At 54.0% G+C, this 23,017-nt stretch overlaps 1 protein-coding gene across 2 annotated transcripts in view; it reads left to right on the top strand.

Annotated features, from left to right (window-relative positions):
- fosl1a (FOS like 1, AP-1 transcription factor subunit a) overlaps positions 1-22,488 on the top strand; it is a 29,777-nt gene extending 7,289 nt beyond the window's left edge. The window contains exons 2-4 of one of the 2 annotated variants that reach the window (XM_085976177.1): positions 1,629-1,880; positions 13,472-13,579; positions 20,508-22,488. In XM_085976177.1, coding sequence (XP_085832303.1) covers positions 1,629-1,880; positions 13,472-13,579; positions 20,508-21,041 — 894 coding nt within the window. In that variant the 3' untranslated portion in view covers positions 21,042-22,488. Of the gene's footprint in view, positions 1-1,341; positions 1,881-13,471; positions 13,580-20,507 lie in introns of those variants that run through there. The other variant, XM_085976176.1, reaches the window with a different exon arrangement.
- The last annotated feature ends 529 nt before the right edge of the window (positions 22,489-23,017 follow it).

Below are 23,017 nucleotides of genomic sequence, written 5' to 3'. Positions count from 1 at the left end.
TCCAGTCTGTGGTGACACACCTCGATAGCAACACACAGAATTATATCTTCAACACTGACCACTCGGTCAGGATCCACACTCATCCAACAACACCACTCTCCCAGCCTGTAACTCCCTCCCGGGTATCTGTTATTCTATATATAAACCCCCCCGAAACCCCCATTAGATTCCAGCCTGTAACTCACTCCCGGGTATCTGTTATTCTATATATAAACCCCCCGAACCCCCCTCGATTAGATTCCAGCCTGTAACTCCCTCCCGGGTATCTGTTATTCTATATATAAACCCCCCCGAACCCCTCGATTAGATTCCAGCCTGTAACTCACTCCCGGGTATCTGTTATTCTATATATAAACCCCCCGAACCCCTCGATTAGATTCCAGCCTGTAACTCACTCCCGGGTATCTGTTATTCTATATATAAACCCCCCGAACCCCTCGATTAGATTCCAGCCTGTAACTCACTCCCGGGTATCTGTTATTCTATATATAAACCCCCTGAACCCCTCGATTAGATTCCAGCCTGTAACTCACTCCCGGGTATCTGTTGTTCTATATATAAACCCCCCGAACCCCTTGATTAGATTCCAGCCTGTAACTCACTCCCGGGTATCCGTTATTCTATATATAAACCCCCCTATATATAAACCCCCCTGAACACCTCGATTAGATTCCAGCCTGTAACTCACTCCTGGGTATCTGTTATTCTATATATAAACCCCCACCAAACCCCTCGATTAGATTCCAGTCTGTAACTCACTCCCGGGTATCCATTATTATTCTATATATAAACCCCCCTGAACCCCTCGATTAGATTCCAGCCTGTAACTCACTCCCGCGTATCTGTTATTCTATATATAAACCCCCTTGAACCCCGCGATTAGATTCCAGCCTGTAACTCACTCCCGCGTATCTGTTATTCTATATATAAACCCCCCCGAACCCCTCGATTAGATTCCAGTCTCACTCCCGGGTATCCTTTACTCTCGAGTCCCTGGGAGTGTGTCAGTATTTACAGGGGGTCCCGGGGAGTGTGTCAGTATTTACAGGGGGTCCCGGGGAGTGTGTCAGTATTTACAGGGGGTCCCCGGGAGTGTGTCAGTATTTACAGGGGGTCCCCGGGAGTGTGTCACTATTTACAGGGGGTCCCGGGGAGTGTGTCAGTATTTACAGGGGGTCCCCGGGAGTGTGTCAGTATTTACAGGGGGTCCCCGGGAGTGTGTCAGTATTTACAGGGGGTCCCCGGGAGTGTGTCAGTATTTACAGGGGGTCCCGGGGAGTGTGTCAGTATTTACAGGGGGTCCCGGGGAGTGTGTCAGTATTTACAGGGGGTCCCCGGGAGTGTGTCAGTATTTACAGGGGGTCCCCGGGAGTGTGTCAGTATTTACAGGGGGTCCCCGGGAGTGTGTCAGTATTTACAGGGGGTAAATTTTCTGTGCTGTACATTCTGTGTAATCAATGCGTGTCTTTCTTTGTCCTCGATGTCAATAAGGCAAAGATTGAGGAAGGAGGCAAACTATGAAGGATGGGTGGGGGAAGGGACGGGGATGGAGAGGGCAAGTTCTGTGCTGGATGTCCCGTTGGGGTCAGAGGCGAAGCGGTCTCACCTCTCCGTTCTTCCTCTTTCAGAAGTACAGTCTGCCGCAGTATGGCGCCGGTCCCTCGGTGCCCTCCCTCACCACCATCACCAATAGCCAGGAGCTTCAGTGGATGGTCCAGCCCACCGTGATCACCACCTCCGCCAGCAGCCTCTTCCCGAGACCCTACTCTTACCCTCACCTGGGGCTGGCCCCAGCCCCGGGCTCTTCGGGCACGCCGAGGGCAGGGGTCATCAGGACAATTGGACCCACCATCGGAGGCAGGAGAAGAAAAGAAGAAGAGGTACGTTACCAGAACCACGGTCACGGTCCCTGGTTTATGCCATTCGCAAAGTCGTAGCGGTATTCTTCAATCTTGTGATGTGGGCGTCACTGGCGAGGCCCAGCATTTATTGCCCATTCCTAGTTGCCCTCGAGAAGGTGGTGGTGAGCCGCCTTCTTGAACCGCTGCAGTCCGTGTGGTGAAGGTGCTCCCACAGCGCTGTTAGGGAGGGAGTTCCAGGATTTTGACCCAGCGACGATGAAGGAACGGCCGATATATTTCCAAGTCAGGATGGTGTGTGACTTGGAGGGGAACTTGGAGATGGTGGTGTTCCCATGCACCTGCTGCCCTTGTCCTTCTAGGTGGAAGAGGTCGCGGGTTTGGGAGGTGCTGCCGAAGAAGCCTTGGCGAGTTGCTGCAGTGCATCTTGTAGATGGTCCACACTGCAGCCACGGTGTGCCGGTGGTGGAGGGAGTGAATGTTTAAGGTGGTGGATGGGGTGACAATCAAGCGAGCTGCTTTGTCCTGGATGGTGTTGAGCTTCTTCAGTGCTGTTGGAGCTGCACTCATCCAGGCAAGTGGAGAGTACTCCATCAATATTGACACGCTCCTAGGGACCCCCTGTAAATACTGACACAGCCCGGGGAACCCTGTAAATACTGACACACTCCCGGGACCCCCCGTAAATACTGACACACTCCCCGGGACCCCCTGTAAATACTGACACACTCCCGGGGAACCCTGTAAATACTGACACACTCCCGGGACCCCCTGTAAATACTGACACACTCCCCAGGGACCCCCTGCAAATACGGACACACTCCCGGGGAACCCTGTAAATACTGACACACTCCTGGGGCCCCCTGTAAATACTGACACACTCCCCGGGACCCCCTGTAAATACTGACACACTCCCGGGGACCCCCTGTAAATACGGACACACTCCCGGGGAACCCTGTAAATACTGACACAATACAATACAAATCGCTTTATTGGCATGATAAGGTACATCTTATGTTGCCAAAGCATCAAAATACATTTATGGTTGAACACATAAACGCGGTTACACTCATACAGTGTATAAACAGGTATATCCCTGAGTTTATAAATATACATTCGCCTTGTTTATATATACTCTTGTCTTAGTTTACTGGTTGTCCCTCTGTTCATGGCAAGCTGTAACATAGTGTGCCGCCAGTGTTACACAGCTTCTCTCCTCCCCCAGTAGGAATGGGAGTTTTTGGTTGTCAGTCAGATTTCTGAATTCAGGGCATATTTGTGAGAATTTTTGGTAGAAATTCTCTCTGATGCCCTGATATTTTCCACAGGCTGTGAGGAAGTGCATCTCTGTCTCAACTACTCCCTGACTGCAGTGAGAGCATATCCTGTCTTCTCTTGGCAGCCTGGTCACTAAAAACACTAAAATCTCAGCAGCCCATCTTCAGCGTGTGTATTCACTCCGTCTGCTCCCGGGTACCCCCTGTAATTAATGACACACTCCCAGGGATCCCCTGTAAAAACTGACACATTCCCTGGGAACCCCCTGTAAATACTGACACACTCCCCGGAACACCCTGTAAATACTGACACACTCCCGAGAGTAAAGGATACCCGGGACTGAGTTACTTGCTGGAATCTAATCGAGCAGTTCGGGGGGTTTATATATAGAATAACAGATACCCGGGAGTGAGTTACAGGCTGGAATGTAATCAAGGGGTTCGGGAGGTTTATACATAGAATAACTGATACCCGGGAGTGAGTCACAGGCTGGAATATAATCGAGGGGTTCGGGGGAGTTTATATATAGAATAACAGATACCCGGGAGTGAGTTACAGGCTGGAATCTAATCGAGGGGTTCGGGAGGTTTATATATAGAATAACAGATACCCGGGAGTGAGTTACAGGCTGGAATCTAATTGAGGAGTTCGGGGGGTTTATATATAGAATAACAGATACCCGGGAGTGAGTTACAGGCTGGAATCTAATTGAGGAGTTCAGGGGGGTTTATATATAGAATAACAGATACCCGGGAGTGAGTTACAGGCTGGAATCTAATTGAGGAGTTCGGGGGGGTTTATATATAGAATAACAGATACCCGGGAGTGAGTAACAGGCTGGAATCTAATCGAGTGGTTCAGGGGGTTTATATATAGAATAACATACCTGGGAGTGAGTTACAGGCTGGAATCTAATCGAGGGGTTCGGGGGGTTTATATTATAGAATAACAGATACCCGGGAGTGAGTTACAGGCTGGAATCTAATCGAAGGGTTCGGGGGGTTTATATATAGAATAACAGATACCCGGGAGTGAGTTACAGGCTGGAATCTAATCGAGGGGTTCGGGGGTTTATATATAGAATAACAGATACCCGGGAGTGAGTTACAGGCTGGAATCTAATTGAGGAGTTCGGGGGGGTTTATATATAGAATAACAGATACCCGGGAGTGAGTTACAGGCTGGAATCTAATCGAGTGGTTCAGGGGGTTTATATATAGAATAACAGATACCTGGGAGTGAGTTACAGGCTGGAATCTAATCGAGGGGTTCGGGGGGTTTATATTATAGAATAACAGATACCCGGGAGTGAGTTACAGGCTGGAATCTAATCGAAGGGTTCGGGGGGTTTATATATAGAATAACAGATACCCGGGAGTGAGTTACAGGCTGGAATCTAATCGAGCAGTTCGGGGAGTTTATATATAGAATAACAGATACCCGGGAGTGAGTTACAGGCTGGAATCTAATCGAGGGGTTCGGGGGTTTATATATAGAATAACAGATACCTGGGAGTGAGTTACAGGCTGGAATCTAATCGAGGGGTTCGGGGGGTTTATATTATAGAATAACAGATACCCGGGAGTGAGTTACAGGCTGGAATCTAATCGAAGGGTTCGGGGGGTTTATATATAGAATAACAGATACCCGGGAGTGAGTTACAGGCTGGAATCTAATCGAGCAGTTCGGGGGGTTTATATATAGAATAACAGATACCCGGGAGTGAGTTACAGGCTGGAATCTAATCGAGGGGTTCGGGGGTTTATATATAGAATAACAGATACCCGGGAGTGAGTTACAGGCTGGAATCTAATCGAGGGGTTCGGGGGGTTTATATATAGAATAACAGATACCTGGGAGTGAGTTACAGGCTGGAATCTAATCGAGGGGTTCGGGGGGTTTATATATAGAATAACAGATACCCGGGAGGGAGTTACAGGCTGGACGAGTGGAGTTGTTGGATGAGTGTGGATCCTGACCGAGTGGTCAGTGTTGAAGATATAATTCTGTGTGTTGATAACGAGGTGTGTCACGACAGACTGGAGCTTATATGGGGGTGAACTTAGTTACGGGCGGGTCTGAAGGAGTGCGTGAGCTAAAGCACAGAGAGAGCAATGTAAAGAGCCTTTACATCGAGTCGACAGCACAGAAACAGGCCATTCGGCCCATCTGCTCCGTGCCGGTGTTTCTGCTCCACTCGAGCCTCCTCCCACCCCCTCTTCATCGCACCCCAGCAGCATATCCTTCATCCCTTAGTGCTTCCCCTTAAATGCCTCTATACTATTCGCCTTAACCACTCCCTGTGGCAGCGAGTTCCACATTCTCACCACTCTCTGGGTAAAGAAGTTTCTCCTGAATTCCCTATTGGATTTATTAGTGACGATCTTATATTGATGGCCCCTAGTTCTGGTCTCCCCCACAAGGGGAAACATCTTCTCTACGTCTACCCTATCGAACCCCTTTGTGATTTTAAAGACCTCGATCAGGTCGCCCCTCAGCCTTCTCCTTTCTAGAGAAAAGAGCCCCAGCCTGTTCACTCGTTCCTGATGGGTATAACCTCTCAGTTCCTTGTTTGACCCGTTTATTACCTGTGTGTATATGTCGACACATCGGCCTCCCGCGCCCCATGCGTGTGTGTGAGAGGCTGCCTCAGGTTGGGATTCTGCACCCTTACAGTGTTAAATGTCAAGCTCCCAGCCGCCTGCGCCGAGCCCACACTTGCAGCCGGCTCCGTGACACAGGCCCCGTCTTGTGTAGTAGGATTTCCACTCTGCAAGGCTCGGTCCCGCCTCTGGCCTCTCCCCTGACTCACACAGCCGGTGACTGATTCACACCAGCAGCTGTCCGGGCTCGGTGAGGAGCAGATGTGTGTCGCAACACATCTGCAACAGCCGGGAGCCAGGCAGCTGGACGTGTGCTGCGGACTGGGGGGGGGGAGGAGAGGGGGGTGTCGTGAGTGTCGGCACTTCATTCACCCCTCTCCTTGCAGAACCCTTCCCCCGCTACAGAGCAAAAACATCCCACTACGACAGCAAGAGATCGGAACATTTAAAATATGCAAATAGGCTTGAAACTACTGTATTCCCTGGAATTTAGAAGGTTAAGAGGTGATCTGATCGAAGATTTTCAGGATATTAAGGGGAACAGATAGGGTGGAGAGAGAGAAACTATTTCCGCTGGTTGGGGAGTCTCGGACTAGGGGGCAGAGTCTAAAAATTAGAGCCAGACCTTTCTGGAGTGAAGTTAGGAAACACTTCTACACACAAAGGGTGGGAGAAGTTTGGAACTCTCTTCTGCAAATGGCAATCGATGCCGAGGGTCAATTGTTAATTTTAAATCTGAGATACTTAGATTTCTGTTAACCAAAGGTATTCAGTAATATGGAGTTAGGTGGCAGATCAGCCATGATCTCATTGAATGGCGGAACAGGCTCGAGGGGTTGAATGGCCTCCTCCTGTTCGGAAGGGCAGTACTGAGGGTGCACCATGCTGTCGGAGGGGCATTGCTGAGGGTGCACCGCACTGTCGGAGGGGCAGTACTGAGGGAGCGCCGCACTGTCGGAGGGGCATTGCTGAGGGTGCACCGCACTGTCGGAGGGGCAGTACTGAAGGTGCACCGCACTGTCGGAGGGGCAGTACTGAGGGAGCGCCGCACTGTCGGAGGGGCAGTACTGAAGGTGCACCGCACTGTCGGAGGGGCAGTACTGAGGGAGCGCCGCACTGTCGGAGGGGCAGTACTGAGGGAGCGCGGCACTGTTGGAGGGGCAGTACTGAGGGAGCGCGGCACTGTCGGAGGGGCAGTACTAAGGGAGTGCCGCACTGTCGGAGGGGCAGTACTGAGGGAGCGCGGCACTGTTGGAGGGGCAGTACTGAGGGAGCACGGCACTGTCGGAGGGGCAGTACTAAGGGAGTGCTGCACTGTCGGAGGGCAGTGCTGAGGGAGCGCCGCGCTGTCGGAGGGTCGGTACTGAGGGTGCGCCGCACTGTCGGAGGGGCAATACTGAGGGAGCGCCGCACTGTCGGAGGGGCAGTACTGAGGGAGCGCCGCACTGTCGGAGGGGCAGTACTGAGGGAGCGCCGCACTGTCGGAGGGGCATTGCTGAGGGTGCACTGCACTGTCGGAGGGGCAGTACTGAGGGTGCACCGCACTGTCGGAGGGGCAGTACTGAGGGAGCGCCGCACTGTCGGAGTGGCAGTGCTGAGGGAGCGCGGCACTGTTGGAGGGGTAGTACTGAGGGAGCGCGGCACTGTCGGAGGGGCAGTACTAAGGGAGTGCCGCACTGTCGGGGGGCTGTGCTGAGGGAGCGCCGCGCTGTCGGAGGGTCGGTACTGAGGGTGCGCCGCACTGTCGGAGGGGCAATACTGAGGGAGCGCCGCACTGTCGGAGGGGCAGTACTGAGGGAGCGCCGCACTGTCGGAGGGGCAGTACTGAGGGAGTGCCGCACTGTCGGGGGACAGTGCTGAGGGAGCGCCGCACTGTCGGAGGGGCAGTACTGAGGGAGTGCCGCGCTGTCGGGGGGCAGTGCTGAGGGAGCGCCGCACTGTCGGAGGGGCAGTACTGAGGGAGTGCCGCGCTGTCGGAGGGTCGGTACTGAGGGTGCGCCGCACTGTCGGAGGGGCAGTACTGAGGGAGCGCAGCACTGTCGGAGGGGCAGTACTGAGGGAGCGCTGCACTGTCGGAGGGGCAGTACTGAGGGAGTGCCGCACTGTTGGAGGGGCAGTACTGAGGGAGCGCCGCACTGTTGGAGGGGCGGTACTGAGGGAGCGCTGCACTGTCGGAGGGGCAGTACTGAGGGAGCGCCGCACTGTCGGAGGGGCAGTACTGAGGGGGGGCAGTACTGAGGGAGCGCCGCACTGTCGGAGGGGCAGTACTGAGGGAGCGCCGCACTGTCGGAGGGGCGGTACTGAGGGAGCGCTGCACTGTCGGAGGGGCGGTACTGAGGGAGCGCCGCACTGTCGGAGGGGCAGTACTGAGGGAGCGCCGCACTGTTGGAGGGGCAGTACTGAGGGAGCGCCGCACTGTCAGAGGGGCGGTACTGAGGGAGCGCCGCACTGTTGGAGGGGCGGTACTGAGGGAGCGCTGCACTGTCGGAGGGGCAGTACTGAGGGAGCGCCGCACTGTCGGAGGGGCAGTACTGAGGGAGCGCCGCACTGTCGGAGGGGCAGTACTGAGGGAGCGCCGCACAGTCGGAGGTGCCGTCTTTCGGATGAGACGTTAAACCGAGACCCTGTCTGCACTGTCAGGTGGATGTAAAAGATCACACGACCAATATTGGAAGAAGAGCAGGGGGAGTTTTCCTAGTGTCCTGGGGCCAATATTTATTCTTCAACCCACACTTAAAACTGATGATCTGATCATTATCATTGCTGTTTGTGGGAGCTTGCTGTGCACAAATTGGAGGCCGCATTTCCTACATTACAACAATGACTACACTTCAAAAAGAACTTCATTGGCTGTGAAGCACTTCGGGACTTCCTGAGGTTGTGAAAGACAGAAATGCCCGTTCTTCCAGTGACGATCATTACGAGGGAGCCAGTGCACTTGGCAGTGTTGCCAATAAAGTGGAAATAGTATAATGTGGGGCCCAGATTCAGAAAGGGGAGAAAACAAGTTCGAGGCAATGGCAGGCCATCCGAGTCTTGCCTCTGTTCCGAGAGACTGATGACGTCAAACGCTCCCACGATGCATAGTTAGACTTTCCAGAGAGCGTGCGATAAAAGATCCACACATTAAGGTCACAAATTGAGCTCCAGGTTGCGGAGATTCCGGATAAGAAATGGTCTGTCGGCTGTGAAGCAGCTGGGGCCAAGCAGAGGGTGGAAGAATCAGGGTCAGGTTTTGGCTTATGGTCGGCCACCCGTTCGGGCCTCGTAGAGGACCACCCCCCCCCCGCCCGTTTTGAGGCCCAGGCCTAGCTAAAACTCGCCAGGCCCGCCGCAGGGCGCCAAACCGGCCTCCCGGGGCCCGATTGAAGCCTGAAAACAAGGCCGGTGCTGCCGGCGGCCAAATAAATCGCAAGGGGGGGTACGGTTTCCCAGGGCAACAGAGGCCCGGATTATTGTTGTGGGCCCCCGGAGGCTTGCTCCTGCAACTCCAGGGCCCCTTCGCCGGGCCTTTCCGCTTCCATCGCCCCCCGGAACGCGCGCAGGCTCCGACCAGCTCCGACCTAAAATGGCGAGCGGGGTCCTATTTACCTTGTAGGACCCCGATTTCCCCCTCTTAAAAAGGGGCCCGTCGCCAGAATCAGGCGGACATTTTAGGCCGCGCCGTCCCCCCCCGTCGTTGGGCCCCTTTCAAGATGGCGTCGGCCGCTTGGCCGGTGTTACGGGGCGGGGTGGGGGCACGCTGAACCCATCGATAGGCCAAGGTCACTCACAGATTCCGCACGCTGGCTCACGGCGGATTCGCCTCGGAAGAGGCCTGAGGGAGGGGGGAGAAAAATCCCACTTGCCTGTCTGCCCGACACTGGCCTCCCTCCCACTGCAACCTCCTGCGGCCCTACGACCCTCCCAGATCTTGGCACTCCTCCAATTCTGGCCTCTTGTGCTAACCCCCACCCTCCCCCCAAATGCCTTCCCCCACCCCCCACCTCCCCGGCCAGTGCCTTCAGCCGCCTGGGACCCTAAGTTCTGGAATTCCCATCCTAAACCTCTCTGCCTCTCTCTCTCTCTCTCTCTCTCCTCTGCTCCTCAAGGCCTACCGGTTTAGCCAAGCCTGTCCCAACATCTCCTGGGCGAAGAGCCTCGGGGGCGTTTTTGCCGCACACTGTTGGCTGGGTGGTATCTCTTGCTCCGTGTGCTGGGTGGGTCCTTCAGCCGCCCCCCCGCCCCCCGCAACAGCGGCCCCCCCTCCGCCCCGCCCTCCCCATCCCCCCCCCCCCCCATCCAGGATCCACGGCAGTGAGTCAAAGCTTCTTAAAGAGCCAAACTGTGGACAGGAAATGCTCTGGTCTCATCCACAGATTGGAATTTGATTTTCTGATGACTAACACTTCTGTCGCTAATTGCTGTACACTGTTGGCCGACACTGGATTACTCACTCCCGTCTCACCCATAGCTCCTCACTTACTCACCCTCAGTCCCCCACTCATCCTGCTTCTTTCTCCCGCCTGTTCTCAGTAACCGGCTCCAGATTGAGCATGAGTCAGCAGTCTCGCTCCCAGCACCAACCGTCTCAACCTTCTCGCTCCCTCCCACAAGATAGGATTGGGGAGAATATTCAAAAGAACGAGAGACTCCCATTTCTCCAGCGCCTTTCACCAGCTCAGGACGTCCCACGGCACTTTACGGCCAACGAAGTACTTTTTTTGTTGTTGAAGTGTGGTCACGGAAACGCGGCAGCCAATCGGCGCACAGCAAGCTCCCACAAACAGCAACCCGTCAGTGACCCAGATCGTCTGCTTTAAGTGTGGGTTGAGGGATAAATATTGACCGAGGACACCGGGGAGAACTCCCCCTGCTCTTCTTCCAATAGATACAAAAATTGGTCGTGTGGTTGACAGTGAGGAAGAAAGCTGCAGACTGCAGGAAGATAACAATGGACTGGTCAGGTGGGCGGAACAGTGACAAATGGAATTCAATCCAGAGAAGTGTGAGGTAATGCAGTTGGGGAGGGCTAACAAGGCAAGGGAATACAGGAAACTCTTATTTTTTATCCGGTACCGACGGGACCGGCGTGGTGCCGGTTGATCAAAAAGTCCGGATTACAGAGAGGTATACTTACTAAGGTACGAGAGCCCCGTACACGGCTACAGGTGAGGGAGCCCCGGTTACACGGCCACAGATCCAGGAGTCCCTGTTGCACGGCAACAGGTGCAGGGACCCCGGTTACACGGCCACAGATCCAGGAGTCCCTGTTGCACGGCAACAGGTGCAGGGACCCCGGTTACACGGCCACAGATCCAGGAGTCCCTGTTGCACGGCAACAGGTGCAGGGACCCCGGTTACACGGCCACAGATCCAGGAGTCCCTGTTGCACGGCAACAGGTGCAGGAACCCCGGTTACACGGCCGCAGATCCAGGAACCCCGGTTACACGGCCACTAATACACAGTAAAACTTACCTGAACCTACTCCTGAATTTTGCCGGTTAAGAGTTTCCTGTACATTATAAATGGTAGGACACTGAGTAGTGTAGAGGAACAAAGGGACCTTGGGGTGCATGTCCACAGATCCCTGAAGGTAGCAGGTCAGGTAGATAAGGTGGTTAAGAAGGCATTTGAGATACTTGCCTTTATTAGCTGAGGCACAGAATATAAGAGCAGGGAGGTTATGCTAGAACTGTATGCAACACTGGTTAGGCCACAGCTAGAATACTACGTGCAGTTCTGGTCACCACATTACAGGAAGGATGTGATTGCATCAGAGAGGGTGCAGAGGAGATTTACCAGGATGTTGCCTGGGCTGGGGAATTTTAGCTACGAGGAAAGATTGGAGAGGCTGGGGTTGTTTTCTTTGGAACAGAGGAGGCTGAGGGGAGATTTAATTGAGGTGTATAAAATTATGAGGGGCCCAGATAGAGTGGATAGGAAGGACCTATTTCCCTTAGCAGAGAGGTCAAGAACCAGGGGGCAGAGATTTAAAGTAATTGGGGGAAGGTTTAGAGGGGATTTGAGGAGAAATGTTTCCACCCAGAGGGTGGTGGGGGTCTGGAACTCACTGCCTGAAAGGGTGGGAGAGGCAGAAACCCTCATCACATTTAAAAAGTACTTGGATATACACTTGAAGTATCGTAACCTACAGGACTATGGAGCAAGAGCTGGAAAGTGGGATTAGGCTGGAGAGCTCTTTGTCGGCCGGCGCGGGCAAGATGGGCCGAATGGCCTCCTTCTGTGTCATAAATTTCTATGATTCGATGAGTGGCCACGGGATCTTTTACATCCACCTGAGGGGGCAGACGAGGCCTCGGTTTAACGTCTCATCCGAAAGACGGCACCTCCAACAGTGCGGCGCTCCCTCAGTACTGCCCCTCCGACAGTGCGGTGCTCCCTCAGCACTGCCCCGCCGACAGTGCGGTGCTCCCTCAGTACTGCCCCTCCGACAGTGCGGCGCTCCCTCAGTACTGCCCCTCCGACAGTGCAGCGCTCCCTCAGTACTGCCCCTCCAACAGTGCGGTGCTCCCTCAGTACTGCCCCTCCGACAGTGCAGCGCTCCCTCAGTACTGCCCCTCCAACAGTGCGGCGCTCCCTCAGTACTGCCCCTCCGACAGTGCGGCGCTCCCTCAGTACTGCCCCTCCGACAGTGCGGTGCTCCCTCAGTACTGCCCCTCCGACAGTGCGGCACTCCCTCAGTACTGCCCCTCCAACAGTGCGGCGCTCCCTCAGTACTGCCCCTCCGACAGTGCGGCGCTCCCTCAGTACTGCCCCTCCAACAGTGCGGCGCTCCCTCAGTACTGCCCCTCCGACAGTGCGGCGCTCCCTCAGTACTGCCCCTCCGACAGTGCGGCGCTCCCTCAGTACTGCCCCTCCAACAGTGCGGCGCTCCCTCAGTACTGCCCCTCCGACAGTGCGGCACTCCCTCAGTACTGCCCCTCCGACAGTGCAGCACTCGCTCAGTACAGCCCCTCCGCCAGTGCGGCGCTCCCTCAGCACTGCCCCTCCGACAGTGCGGCGTTCCCTCAGCACTGCCCCGCCGACAGTGCGGCGCTCCCTCAGTACTGCCCCTCCGACAGTGCGGCGCTCCCTCAGCACTGCCCCTCCGACAGTGCGGCGTTCCCTCAGCACTGCCCCGCCGACAGTGCAGCGCTCCCTCAGTACTGCCCCTCCGACAGTGCGGCGCTCCCTCAGTACTGCCCCTCCGACAGTGCGACGCTCCCTAAGCACCGCCCCTCCGACAGTGCGGCGCTCCCTCAGCACTGGGAGTGTCAGCCTGGATTTGTGTAACAGGACTGGCGAAATGGGCAGACAGGTGGCAATGCTCAGCTGGTGGGCAGAGTGCGCAGGACCTCCCGATAAAAGCCCGGCTGAACACCTTAGGGGGAGTGTCGGACACATGGCGAAGTGATTGATTTTGGTAGGAAGAACGAGGAGCGTCAATACGAACTAAAGGGCACAATTGTAAAGGGGGGAGCGCAGGAACAGAGAGAGCTGGATGTGTCCTTATACAAATCTTTGAGGAGGCAGGACAAGTTGAGAAGGTGGTTAAAAAGGCGTACGGGATACCTGGCTTTATAAGTAGGGACATAGAGTGCCAAAGCAAGGGAGATAGGCCAGCTTCGACCCACAACCTGCTGACTCGGGCGAGAGAGAGAGCGAGTGCTGCCAGCGGAGCTACCGCTGACACCTGGTGCTGGACCTGCTCCGTGACGAGTCGACTCACGCTTTACGATCTTTCACAGCTGTCGCCAGAGGAGGAGGAGAGGAAGAGGATTCGCCGAGAGCGGAACAAGGTGGCCGCCGCCAAATGCCGCAACCGACGGAAGGAGCTGACCGACTGGCTGCAGGCGGTGAGTGCCCGGCGCGAGCCGAGATATCGGGCAAGGCAGGCTCTCAGATTTTGGCAGGCCCGGCTCCACAGCACAAACCCTGAGCTAACCCTGCCCTGGGAGTGTTTGATGGGAACGTGTAGCGGGAGCTTTACTCTGTATCTAACCCGTGCTGTACCTGCCCTGGGAGTGATTGATGGGACAGTGTAGAGGGAGCTTTACTCTGTATGTAACCCGTGCTGTACCTGCCCTGGGAGTGTTTGATGGGACAGTGTAGAGGGAGCTATACTCTGTATCTAACCCATGGTGTACCTGCCCTGTGAGTGTTTGACGGGACAGTGTAGAGGGAGCTTTACTCTGTATCTAACCCGTGCTGTACCTGCCCTGTGAGTGTTTGACGGGACAGTGTAGAGGGAGCTTTACTCTGTATCTAACCCGTGCTGTACCTGCCCTGGGAGTGATTGATGGGACAGTGTAGAGGAAGCTTTACTCTGTATCTAACCCGTGCTGTACCTGCCCTGGGAGTATATGATGGGACAGTGTAGAGGGAGCTTTACTCTGCATCTAACCCGTGCTGTACCTGCCCTGGGAGTGTTTGATGGGACAGTGTAGAGGGAGCATTACTCTGCATGTAACCCGTGCTGTACCTGCCCTGTGAGTGTTTGATGGGACAGTGTAGAGGGAGCTTTACACTGTATCTAACCCATGCTGTACCTGCCCTGGGAGTGATTGATGAGGACAGTGTAGAGGGAGCTTTACTCTGTATCTATCCCGTGGTGTACCTGCCCTGTGAGTGATTGATGGGATATTGTAGAGGGAGCTTTACTCTGTATCTAACCCGTGCTGTACCTGCCCTCGGAGTGTTTGATGGGGCAGTGTAGAGGGAGCTTTACTCGATATCTAACCCGTGCTGTACCTGCCCTGGGAGTGTTTGATGGGACAGTGTAGAGGGAGCTTTACTCTGTATCTAACCCGTGCTGTACCTGCCCTGGGAGGAATTGACGGGACAGTGTAGAGGGAGCTTTACTCTGTATCTAACCCGTGCTGTACCTGCCCTGGGAGTGATTGATGAGGACAGTGTAGACGGAGCTTTAATCTGTATCTAATCCGTGCTGTACCTGCCCTGTGAGTGTTTGATGGGACAGTGTAGAGGGAGCTTTACACTGTATCTAACCCATGCTGTACCTGCCCTGGGAGTGATTGATGAGGACAGTGTAGAGGGAGCTTTACTCTGTATCTATCCCGTGGTGTACCTGCCCTGTGAGTGATTGATGGGATATTGTAGAGGGAGCTTTACTCTGTATCTAACCCGTGCTGTACCTGCCCTCGGAGTGTTTGATGGGGCAGTGTAGAGGGAGCTTTACTCGATATCTAACCCGTGCTGTACCTGCCCTGGGAGTGTTTGATGGGACAGTGTAGAGGGAGCTTTACTCTGTATCTAACCCGTGCTGTACCTGCCCTGGGAGGAATTGACGGGACAGTGTAGAGGGAGCTTTACTCTGTATCTAACCCGTGTTGTACCTGCCCTGGGAGTGATTGATGAGGACAATGTAGACGGAGCTTTAATCTGTATCTAATCCGTGCTGTACCTGCCCTGTGAGTGTTTGATGGGACAGTGTAGAGGGAGCTTTACACTGTATCTAACCCATGCTGTACCTGCCCTGGGAGTGATTGATGAGGACAGTGTAGAGGGAGCTTTACTCTGTATCTATCCCGTGGTGTACCTGCCCTGTGAGTGATTGATGGGATATTGTAGAGGGAGCTTTACTCTGTATCTAACCCGTGCTGTACCTGCCCTCGGAGTGTTTGATGGGGCAGTGTAGAGGGAGCTTTACTCGATATCTAACCCGTGCTGTACCTGCCCTGGGAGTGTTTGATGGGACAGTGTAGAGGGAGCTTTACTCTGTATCTAACCCGTGCTGTACCTGCCCTGGGAGGAATTGACGGGACAGTGTAGAGGGAGCTTTACTCTGTATCTAACCCGTGTTGTACCTGCCCTGGGAGTGATTGATGAGGACAGTGTAGACGGAGCTTTAATCTGTATCTAATCCGTGCTGTACCTGCCCTGGGAGTGTTTGACGGGACAGTGTAGAGGGTGCTTTACTCTGTAACTAACCTGTGCTGTACCTGCCCTGGGAGTGTTTGATGGGACAGTGTAGAGGGAGCATTACTCTGTATGTAACCCGTGCTGTACCTGCCCTGGGAGTGTTTGATGGGACAGTGTAGAGGGAGCTTTAGTCTGTATCTAACCCGAGCTGTACCTGCCCTGGGAGTGTTTGATAGGACAGTGTAGAGGGAGCTTTACTCTGTATCTAACCCGTGCTGTACCTGCCCTGGGAGTGTTTGATGGGACAGTGTAGAGGGAGCTTTACTCTGTATCTAACCCGTGCTTTACCTGCCCTGGGAGTGTTTGATGGGACAGTCTAGAGGGAGCTTTACTCTGTATCTAACCCGTGCTTTACCTGCCCTGGGAGTGTTTGACGGGACAGTGTAGAGGGTGCTTTACTCTGTAACTCACCTGTGCTGTACCTGCCCTGGGCGTGTTTGATGGGACAGTGCAGAGGCAGCTTTACTGTGTATCTATCCCGTGATGTACCTGCCCTGGGAGTGTTTGACGGGACAGTGTAGAGGGTGCTTTACTCCGTAACTAACCTGTGCTGTACCTGTCCTGGGAGTGTTTGATGAGACAGTGTAGAGGGAGCATTACTCTGTATCTAACCCGTGCTGTACCTGCCCTGGGAGTGTTTGACGGGACAGTGTAGAGGGAGCTTTACTTTGTATCTAACCCGTGCTGTACCTGCCCTAGGAGTGTTTGATGAGGACAGTGTAGAGGGAGCTTTACTCTGTATCTAACCCGTGCTTCACCTGCCCTGGGAGCGTTTGATGGGACAGTGTAGAGGGAGCATTACTGTGTATCTAACCCATGCTGTACCTGCCCTGGGAGTGTTTGATGGGACAGTGTAGACGGAGCTTTACTCTGTATCTAACCCGTGCTGTACCTGCCCTGGGAGTGTTTGATGGGACAGTGTAGAGGCAGCTTTGCACTATATCTAACCCGTGCTGTACCTGCCCTGGGAGTGTTTGATGGGACAGTGAAGAGGGAGCTTTACTCTGTGACTAACCCCGTGCTCTACCTGCCCTGGGCGTGTTTGATTGGACAGTGTAGAGGGAGCTTTACTCTGTATCTAACCCGTGCTGTACCTGCCCTGGGAGTGTTTGATGGGATATTGTAGAGGGAGTTTTACTCTGTACCTAACCCGAGCTGTACCTGCCCTGGGAGTGTTTGATAGGACAGTGTAGAGGGAGCTTTCCTCTGTATCTAATCCATGCTGTACCTGCCCTGGGAGTGTTTGACGGGACAGTGTAGAGGGTGCTTTACTCTGTAACTAACCTGTGCTGTACCTGCCCTGGGAGTGTTTGATGGGACAGTGTCGAGGGGGCTTTACTCTGTAACTCACCTGTGCTGTACCTGTCCTGGGAGTGTTTGATGGGACAGTGTAGAGGGAGCATTACTGTGTATCTAACCCGTCCTGTACCTGCCCTGGGAGTGTTTGATGGGACAGTGTCGAGGGAGCTTTACTCTGTATCTAACCCGTGCTGTACCTGCCGTGGGAGTGATTGATGAGGACAGTGTAGAGGGAGCTTTATTCTGTATCCATCCCGTGCTGTACCTGCCCTGGCCGTGTTTGATGGGACAGTGTAGACGGAGCTTTACTCTGTATCTATCCCGTGGTGTAGCTGCCCTGTGAGTGTTTGATGGGATATTGTAGAGGGAGCTTTACTCTGTATCTAACCCGAGCTGTACCTGCCCTGGGAGTGTTTGATGAGGACAGTGTAGAGGGAGCTTTACTTTGTATCTAACCCGTGCTGTACCTGCCCTGGGAGTGATTGATGAGGACAGTGTAGAGGGAGCTTTAATCTGTGACTAACCCCGTGCTGTACCTGCCCTGGGCGTGTTTGATGGGACAGTGCAGAGGGAGCTTTACTCTGTATCTAACCCGTGCTGTACCTGCCCTGGGCGTGTTTGATGGGACAGTGCAGAGGGAGCTTTACTCTGTATCTAACCCGTGCTGTACCTGCCCTGGGAGTGATTGGTGGAGACAGAGATGCACTTCCTCACAGCTTGTGGAAAATATCAGGGCATCAGGGAGAATTTCTACCAAAAATTCTCACAAATATGCCCTGAATTCAGAAATTTGAATGACGACCAAAAACTCCCATACCTACTCGGGGAACAGAGAAACTGTGTAACCTTAGCGGCAAACTATGTTACAGCTTGCCATAAACAGAGGGACAACCAGTAAACCTAAGAAAAGAGTATATACAAATTATACGAATGTATATTTATGCACTCAGGGATATATCTGTTTATACACTGTATGAATAGATCTGCGTTTATGTGTTCAACCATAAATGTTTTTCGATGCTTTGGCAACATAAGATGTACCTTATCATGCCAATAAAGCGATTTGAATTGAATTGAATTGAAAATTGATTGATGAGGACAGTGTAGAGGGAGCTTTAATCTGTATCTAATCCATGCTGTACCTGCCCTGGGAGTGTTTCACGGGACAGTGTAGAGTGTGCTTTACTCTGTGACTAACCCCTGCTGTACCTGCCCTGGGCGTGTTTGATGGGACAGTGCAGAGGGAGCTTTACTGTGTATCTATCCCGTGATGTACATGCCCTGGGAGTGTTTGACGGGACAGTGTAGAGGGTGCTTTACTCCGTAACTAACCTGTGCTGTACCTGTCCTGGGAGTGTTTGATGAGACAGTGTAGAGGGAGCATTACTCTGTATCTAACCCGTGCTGTACCTGCCCTGGGAGTGTTTGACGGGACAGTGTAGAGGGAGCTTTACTTTGTATCTAACCCGTGCTGTACCTGCCCTAGGAGTGTTTGATGAGGACAGTGTAGAGGGAGCTTTACTCTGTATCTAACCCGTGCTTCACCTGCCCTGGGAGCGTTTGATGGGACAGTGTAGAGGGAGCATTACTGTGTATCTAACCCATGCTGTACCTGCCCTGGGAGTGTTTGATGGGACAGTGTAGACGGAGCTTTACTCTGTATCTAACCCGTGCTGTACCTGCCCTGGGAGTGTTTGATGGGACAGTGTAGAGGGAGCTTTACTCTGTATCTAACCCGTGCTGTACCTGCCCTGGGAGTGTTTGATGGGACAGTGTAGAGGGAGCTTTACTCTGTATCTAACCCGTGCTGACCCTGCCCTGGGAGTGTTTGATGGGACAGTTTAGAGGGAGCTTTACTCTGTAACAACCCTGTACTGTACCTGCCCTGGGAGTGTTTGATGGGACAGTGTAGAGGGAGCTTTACACTATATCTAACCCGTGCTGTACCTGCTTTGGGAGTGTTTGATGGGACAGTGTAGAGGGAGCTTTACTCTGTGACTAACCCATGCTGTACCTGCCCTGGGCGTGTTTGATGGGACAGTGCAGAGGGAGCTTTACTCTGTATCTATCCCGTGCTGTACCTGCCCTGGGAATGTTTGATGAGACAGTGTAGAGGGAGCATTACTCTGTATCTAACCCGTGCTGTACCTGCCCTGGTAGTGTTTGATGGGACAGTGTAGAGGGAGCTTTACTCTGTATCTGAGCCGTGCTGTACCTGCCCTGGGAGTGTTTGATGGGACAGTGTAGAGGGAGCATTACTGTGTATCTAACCAGTCCTGTATCTGCCCTGGGAGTGTTTGATGGGACAGTGTAGAGGGAGCTTTACTTTGTATCTAACCCGTGCTGTACCTGCCCTGGGAGTGTTTGACGGGACAGTGTAGAGGGAGCTTTACTCTGTGACTAACCCCGTGCTGTACCTGCCCTGGGAGTGTTTGATGGGATAGTGTAGAGGGAGCTTTACTCTGTACCTAACCCGTGCTGTACCTGCCCTGGGAGTGTTTGACGGGACAGTGTAGAGGGAGCTTTACTCTGTGACTAACCCCGTGCTGTACCTGCCCTGGGAGTGTTTGATGGGGCAGTGTAGAGGGAGCTTTACTCTGTACCTAACCCGTGCTGTACCTGCCCTGGGAGTGTTTGATGGGATGGGACAGTGCAGAGGGAGCTTTACTCTGTATCTAACCCCTGCTGTATCTGCCTTGGGAGTGTTTGATGGGACAGTGTAGAGGGAGCTTTACTCTGTATCTAACCCGTGCTGTACCTGCCCTGGGAGTGTTTGATGGGACAGTGTAGAGGCAGCTTTGCACTATATCTAACCCGTGCTGTACCTGCCCTGGGAGTGTTTGATGGGACAGTGAAGAGGGAGCTTTACTCTGTGACTAACCCCGTGCTCTACCTGCCCTGGGCGTGTTTGATTGGACAGTGTAGAGGGAGCTTTACTCTGTATCTAACCCGTGCTGTACCTGCCCTGGGAGTGTTTGATGGGATATTGTAGAGGGAGTTTTACTCTGTACCTAACCCGAGCTGTACCTGCCCTGGGAGTGTTTGATGGGATATTGTAGAGGGAGTTTTACTCTGTACCTAACCCGAGCTGTACCTACCCTGGGAGTGTTTGATAGGACAGTGTAGAGGGAGCTTTCCTCTGTATCTAATCCATGCTGTACCTGCCCTGGGAGTGTTTGACGGGACAGTGTAGAGGGTGCTTTACTCTGTAACTAACCTGTGCTGTACCTGCCCTGGGAGTGTTTGATGGGACAGTGTAGTGGGAGCTTTACTCTGTATCTAACCCGTGCTGTACCTGCCCTGGGAGTGTTTGGTGGGACAGTGTAGAGGGAGCTTTACTCTGTATCTAACCCGTGCTGTACCTGCCCTGGGAGTGTTTGATGGGACAGTGTGGAGGGAGCTTTGCTCTGTATCTAACCCATGCTGTACCTGCCCTGGGAGTGTTTAATGGGACAGTGCAGAGGGAGCTTTACTCTGTATCTAACCCGTGTTGTTTGATACCTGTCACTCTGGTGAAAGAGACAATTGATTTGAATCCCCCAGGAAACTGACCAACTTGAAGATGAGAAGTCGGGACTACAGAAGGAAATTGCGGAACTGCAGAAGGAAAAGGAAAAGTTGGAGTTCGTCTTGGAGGCCCACCAGCCCATTTGCAAAATGGCGGACGACTCGCGAGGCCCCTCGACGTCGGGGACGGTGGTATGCCGCGCGGCAAAGCATAAAGCGTTCCCCGCCGCGCCGGCCTCGTCCTACAGGCCGCGGCCCCCGAGGGTCTCGATCAAACCAGTCCCCGAGCTTGACGTGAGCGGCGGCGGCCGCGGCGGGCAGCTGGATCCCGAGGCCCTGCACACGCCCACCCTCCTGAGGACCCCCTCCGTCACCCCCTTCACCGCCAGCCTGGCCTTCACCTACCCCAACGTGTCGGGCTATGAGACCGAACCCTCCGCCAGCACCTCCGCCTCGGGCATGGGCCTCTTCTCGGCACCGGAGCCGTGCGCGGCCGCCCACCGCCGCAGCAGCAGCAGCGGCGACCAGTCCTCGGACTCGCTCAGCTCCCCCACCCTGGTGGCCCTGTAGGGCCGCGTCTCCAAGAGCCTTCCAAAGACTGCCAAAAGGAGGGCCAATCACCTTCAAGCTTCTTGTGCGGCCTGCGACTGTTGGTCCGGGGGGGTGCTGTGGTTTGTCGGGACAGCCTCAAGGGGCTGAATGGCCGGCCCCTGTTCCCACCTTCTTGACCTTCGACACACCCCTTCTTTAACTGGTGGTTCGTTCCTTGACCTCTCACACGATCCAATAATGAGCGTTATGGCCCAACCGTTCCAATTTGTTTCTTGGACTGCTAATGGGGCGGAGTAAAAAAAAACAAAATCGATATAATTCCACGGTGAGGCACCAGTCACCTGAGCCCCCTTGATAGATTTTTGTTGGGTCTGGGTAGGAAGGGATATGGAGCCAAGGCGAGTAGATGGATTCAAGATGCAGATCAGCCGTGATCCAGGTCATCCAGTGGCGAGGACCTGGAATTCGCTGCCGACGGAAGTGGTGGAAGCGGAGACACTCGATGTTTTCAAGGAGGAGATGGGATGGGCACTGGAGGGAAATAGACGTGCAGGGCTACGGGGATAGAGCGGGGGAATGGGACTGACTGGATGGCTCTGCAGCGAGCCGGCACGGACTCGATGGGCCGTATGGCCTCCTTCTGTGCCGTTATGGCTCTATAACTCATTGGAACGGCGGGACAGGCCCGAGGGGCTGAATGGCCTCCTCCTGTTCCTGTACTTCCTGACGTAATAAAACTCACTACACACTTGGTTTGAGTATAAAGCAAGGCTTTAATCAACTTGTTTCAGAACATGGAGGTCTAGTTGTACTTCACTAGTTCTTGTCTTACAAAATGTCCCTGGACAAGCTGGGCCCACGCCCGAGTATTTATACTCCTTGGACAGCGCCACCAGCTGGCCATCCAGCGTTATTTCATGAGTAGTTTCTTGATGAATGATGAGATTTATAACACTTCCCACTGAAGGGGAGAGCTTGCTGGCTCTGTCCACACATTCTGGGGAGAGGCTGTGTTTTAGGGCCAGCCCCCTTTAATTGGCGGCTGGAGTGGGGGAAGAGGGTGTGCGGGGGGTCACCAGGCCTGGCGAGCTTCTCATTGTTCGCGGGCGGGGATTCTGACTGACTCGTCTTATAATCGCCGTCGAGCGATATTGCCAAGAGGGAGCCTCAACTCCAGCTACGGGATGGGGTGTTGGGGAGGGTCTGCATAGCTCCTCGCCTCCAGCCGATTGGCGTTCGGTCAACGGTGCCACCTTTAGCTCCAAAGCCAATTGCCCCCCCCCCCCCCCAACCAGGGGTTGCCAAGATCTCCTGGATTGCCTCGGAGTCTCCGGGGAATGAAAGCTCAGCTCCCAGACAGGACTGAGCGCAACACGCCCGGGAGGGAACTCGCATTGAAAAAAGACCGGTGTATTTTTTTCAGTCTTCTTCAGTTCTGCAAGTATTGGAGAAGGCGGGTGAGTGGAGGGGAAGGGAGGAGGAGGGGGGTGGGGTGGGAAATGGCTGTTTTTACCAGGACGGGGCAGGTTGGAAGTGGGAGGTCACGTGACAAAACCTCCGGGATTGCGCCCGACCAGAGTTGGCGCCCCCTGCCCCCCCCACCTTAGTGCCAACGCGCGGATGGTACGGGATCGTGACCAGAGGCCCCCTCCCCTTCCTGGCAGGAGCTGTCGAGGGTTTTTTTGTTGTTGTTGTTGTTTTCTCTCTCTCACTCCAGCCCAAAGAGAATGGAAAATGGGAATCGATTGGGAGCAGGACCTCGCTGGACCGTGCGTTCCTGCCCGCTGGCGTCCTGGCATTGACGCTACCCCCACAGGCGCCAAGTGGAAGGAGCCAGGCCGTGTTCCAGGGCAGCTTCAAGGCCGCTTGTCCGGACCCAGCGCACGCATTTCGGATGTTCTATTTATTTAATAATAGTTCCAAAGTATTTTTATATAATTTATTTTTTACACTGGAGTCAGATATATCCTGAAACTGTCTATATTTGCAAAACG

This window comes from Somniosus microcephalus, unplaced genomic scaffold, assembly GCF_052327205.1.
Source record: "Somniosus microcephalus isolate GS21.2 unplaced genomic scaffold, FLI_Smic_1.0 unresolved_chr2, whole genome shotgun sequence".
NCBI classification, from domain to species: domain Eukaryota; kingdom Metazoa; phylum Chordata; class Chondrichthyes; order Squaliformes; family Somniosidae; genus Somniosus; species Somniosus microcephalus.
This window is presented reverse-complemented; position numbering and strand designations above follow the sequence as displayed.